Genomic DNA, 4297 nt, shown 5'->3' with positions numbered 1-4297 from the left:
CAGAGGCATAAGTTATTGCAAGTATTACACACAATAATAATAAAACAGAGCATTGACAAAAAAAGACACTTGCTTTTGGTACTTAAGTACTTTTAAAAGCAAGTACCTACTTAAGTAAAATTCTATCTTTACAACTTTCACTTGTAATGGAGTAATATTTTACTTCGTCCACCTCTGGTTTCTGTGCGTGACGATGACGAATACGAAAAAAACGCATACGAAAATTTCAGACTCAGTGTGCAAAGACCTTTAGAGTTAATATTTTATTTTAAAATTTCAGTTAAAAGTTTTAGAGATTTTGTTGTGCATTTTTATCATTTTTTTGTTTTCGTTAAGCTTTAGTTGTTACTATAGCACTTTAACTAAACGAAATGAGAAATGTTGAAATAGCTTAAATAATTTTGTTACGTTTTTAGTTAAAATTTGTTGTGCGTTTTAGTCATTTTTTTTTTTTTTTAAATATATCTATATAGTTTTCGTTTAGCTTTAGTTGTTATTATAGCACTTTAACTAAACGAAATGAGAAATGTTGAAATAGCTTAATTAATTTTGTTACATTTTTAGTTAAAATTTGCACTTCAAAGTTTGAAAATACAACTTTCAACAGATCTCCATTACTTTTTTTTAAAGTGTAACTAAATAACGGGGAAAACTTCATTTTGTTCAATTTCAAGGAAAACGACTTTTGCATCCCCAGTAAATGTATCTTGATTTAAGGATGTTTAGATATCTGTACTGGAAAACAACACAGAAACACTGAAGAAAATATATATTTTTTTTTTTTGCAATGCATGCAACATTTATACCCATGAATTTAAGACTTTCTGCTCTGATTTACAGCTTTTTAGGCCTTAATTAATGAAACAGTAAATAAGAGCCACAGAAACCCGACACAGAACTGATTCTTTCATTGATTTCTGACACATTTCTGAGGAAACCCATGACGCACGAGGGCTCCGGGTTCATCTGACATCAGCGAGGTTTAGTTCACATCACAGATGCATGATGGGAGTGCAGAACGTCACATACTCATGTACGAGTGTAAAAAGGCTTGTGCTGTCCAGAATAAAACTAGTTCCAGTTGAAGTCATATTGATGTGTCACTATAACGGCGTCCAAGATTAACGTTAACACACCGGCGGAGTAAAACGGGCTTTTGCTTTATGATGTTGCAAAGATAACACAGAACACGGTTTAAGAATATTCATCTCCTGTAAGTGTTCTGAAATCTTTGATCTTGTTTCAGCCGCGTTTGAAAGATGCGAGTTAATCGGTCACTTCAAACTAAACTAAAACTTCATTCTTCACTAAACAAACGTTTCCACACAAAAACATGCTGCTAAAATCTACAGGAACCTTGGAAACCAGAAAACAAACAATAGAAAGGTCAAAAGAGGCTCGTTCACAACGAGAATCATAACTACAACAATATTCGGGCTTAACAGACAATTAATCTTCAGGAATATTATAGATTAAACAGCACTGACAATATCAGAGGAGAACGGAATTGATCTGAATATTGTATTCTCTAGAGCTGCTTTTGGATTAGTTTCATAACTGATGAATTTTGCATCATTAACGGTTATTTTCCAGTTTGTATTTCTACTTTGAATCAGTCTGTACTGTATAGAGTGCTAAATGTGACTTGACTTTAAAGCAGGCTGGAAAAAAACACATTGAGATTCCTATCGTTCTGCTGTGTCGATATAGTTATGATTGTAGTGTGATTATTAAAATGAATTATCGTTAGAGTTATCGTTCCTGCTGTAAACAGGCCTTTAAAATAGTGTTAGTGATAGAGAGAAACTCAACTCATGCTCATTATAACATCTAGTCTTCATCTCTAGATTAAAGTCTTAACTGCCTACTAATTGTAATAGCTACTCTACTGTCATTTAATTATTATTTTTTTGTTACTCTGATGATGTTTACCGCATGAACATCTTTTGCTTGATTTTCTTCACTTTGCCAATATAAATGTTGTTGTCATGCTGATACAAAAGCCTGTCAGTTTGAGTTCGGGTGATTCTTCGTCTTCTTCTTCTCTTTCTCCTCTTCATCATCGCTTAAGAAGAGCAACGGAAACATTCCCAGAATGCATCCGATGGCGACGCCGATGGCTTTACCCTGAACACACACAAACACACACAAAGAGTGGAGATTAAGAAGCTGCTGAAGACTCTATGAACAAACCGGAAACACTCACACACACACACTCTCACACATGCACACACACTCTCACACACTCACACACACACACTCTCACTCACACATGCATGCACACACACACACACACACACACACAAAGAGTGGAGATTAAGAAGCTGCTGAAGACTGAACAAACCGGAAACACTCACACTCTCACACATGCACACACACTCTCACACACACACTCTCACTCACACATATACACACACACACACTCACACAAAAAGTGGAGATTAAGAAGCTGCTGAAGACTCTATGAACAAACCGGAAACACACACACACTCACACATGCACACACACTCACTCACACATGCACGCACACACATACACGCACACACACATACACACACTCTCATACACACACACACACACACATACACAAACACACAAAGAGTGGAGATTAAGAAGCCGCTGAAGACTATGAACAAACCGGAAACACTTACACACTCTCACACATGCACACACACTCTCACACTCACACACTCTCTCACACACACACTCTCTCACACAAAGAGAGGAGATTAAGAAGCTGCTGAAGACTATGAACAACCTGGAAACACAGACACACACACACACTTGCACGTACACACAAGCAAACTCATGCACACTTGCCTCGCACATACAGGTGCACACACGCAAACTCACACTTACATACTTGCACACACACTTTCAAGCACACACTGCAAACTCGCATGCACACTCTCAAGCACATGCATGCATGCACACTCGCATACACACACAAATTCACAAGCAAACTCATGCACACTTGCACGCACACACTTGCATGCATATGCGTACATGCAAACTCACAAGCAAATGCTGACTCACACGCAGTCACACACATGCAAGCACACACACGTGCAAACTCACGAGCAAGCTCATCACACACTTGTACAAGCAAACTCAATGCTGACACACACACACTCACTGACTCACACAACCTCAGCACACACTCGCATGCATACACTCAGACGCAAACTTGTACACTTTCACGCACACACTCACAAAAGCAAACTCATGCGCACACTCATACATGCACACACACGACTTGCATGCAAACTCACACTCACATCCACACAAGCAAATGCTGACTCACAAACTCACAAACAACACAAGCACACAAGCACACAGGAGTGTCTCACCATGTGTGAAGTGACTCTGGTCTGCCACATATCCACTTGTTTCGGTGCGAGATCAGGAATCTGCATCCCTAAGCGCGCAGCCAGAGCCTCCACGTAACCTGCTAAACTACACACAGCATTACTAATACACACAACTAGTTCATCCACACACACTGTTAGTGAAGCTGCTTACCCGAGTCCAGCCAGATCAGACACCAGGTTCCCCAGAGCTGCGGCTGAAACACAGTCAAAGACCATCAATGAAGCTTCTGTGTGACAAACCACAGGACGAATCTCACCAGAACCAGATCTCGTCGCAAGAAATTTAATTTAAATAAAGCATAAATTAAATTCAATACAACAGATAATGCATAAATTCTTTAGAATTTATGTTATTTCTTTGCATTAGATCAGGATCTCACAAACTGGTATGAGTTCAATTCAATTCAATTATAATAAAATACAATTAAAATAAAACACTTACTAAAAAGATTATATATTGCATTTGAAATAAATGAAAATGCATAACTTTAAAAACAATCCAAAATAATTACTAAAATTATATGAACCATTTCATTTGGAATAAATAGAAATAAAATAAATAAATAAATGCTAAATAAAGATATGTTACATGAAATAAAATAGCTAAAAAAAAACTGATATTTTATCTGAAAAAAATAATATAAATAATTTTAAAATAAAATTAAAATTAAACAAAAAACTGTATATAATTTATTTGTTTAGCTGCATGTCATGTGACCAATAATTGTCATCGGAGAATCATGAACATGCAATTGTGTTGTTAAATGATTGAAATATTAACTTAAAATCTCAGGAGCTTTCAAGTAAATATTTTAGCTCAAACAGTTTTGACACGTTCTAAACAGGTTTCATGAGATTCACCCACATAGTAATAGTCACTGCTGACAAGAGAGACAATACCAGAATAAAACACAAAACCTGTTCTG

General features: G+C 36.7%; 1 protein-coding gene across 2 annotated transcripts in view; it reads right to left on the bottom strand.

Moving 5' to 3' along the window:
• Window positions 1-1836: 1836 nt before the first annotated feature.
• LOC107669128 (transmembrane protein 65-like) overlaps window positions 1837-4297 on the bottom strand; it is a 14317-nt gene continuing 11856 nt past the window's right edge. For both annotated transcript variants that reach the window (XM_016461249.1, XM_016461250.1), the window contains exons 6-8: window positions 3523-3565; window positions 3351-3456; window positions 1837-2127 (exon numbers count right to left, since the gene is read on the bottom strand). In XM_016461249.1, the coding sequence (XP_016316735.1) occupies window positions 2008-2127; window positions 3351-3456; window positions 3523-3565 (269 nt within the window). In that variant the 3' untranslated portion in view covers window positions 1837-2007. The remainder of the gene's footprint in view (window positions 2128-3350; window positions 3457-3522; window positions 3566-4297) is intronic.

Source organism: Sinocyclocheilus anshuiensis, unplaced genomic scaffold, assembly GCF_001515605.1.
Source record: "Sinocyclocheilus anshuiensis isolate Anshui unplaced genomic scaffold, SAMN03320099.WGS_v1.1 scaffold424, whole genome shotgun sequence".
NCBI lineage: Eukaryota > Metazoa > Chordata > Actinopteri > Cypriniformes > Cyprinidae > Sinocyclocheilus > Sinocyclocheilus anshuiensis.
This window is presented reverse-complemented; position numbering and strand designations above follow the sequence as displayed.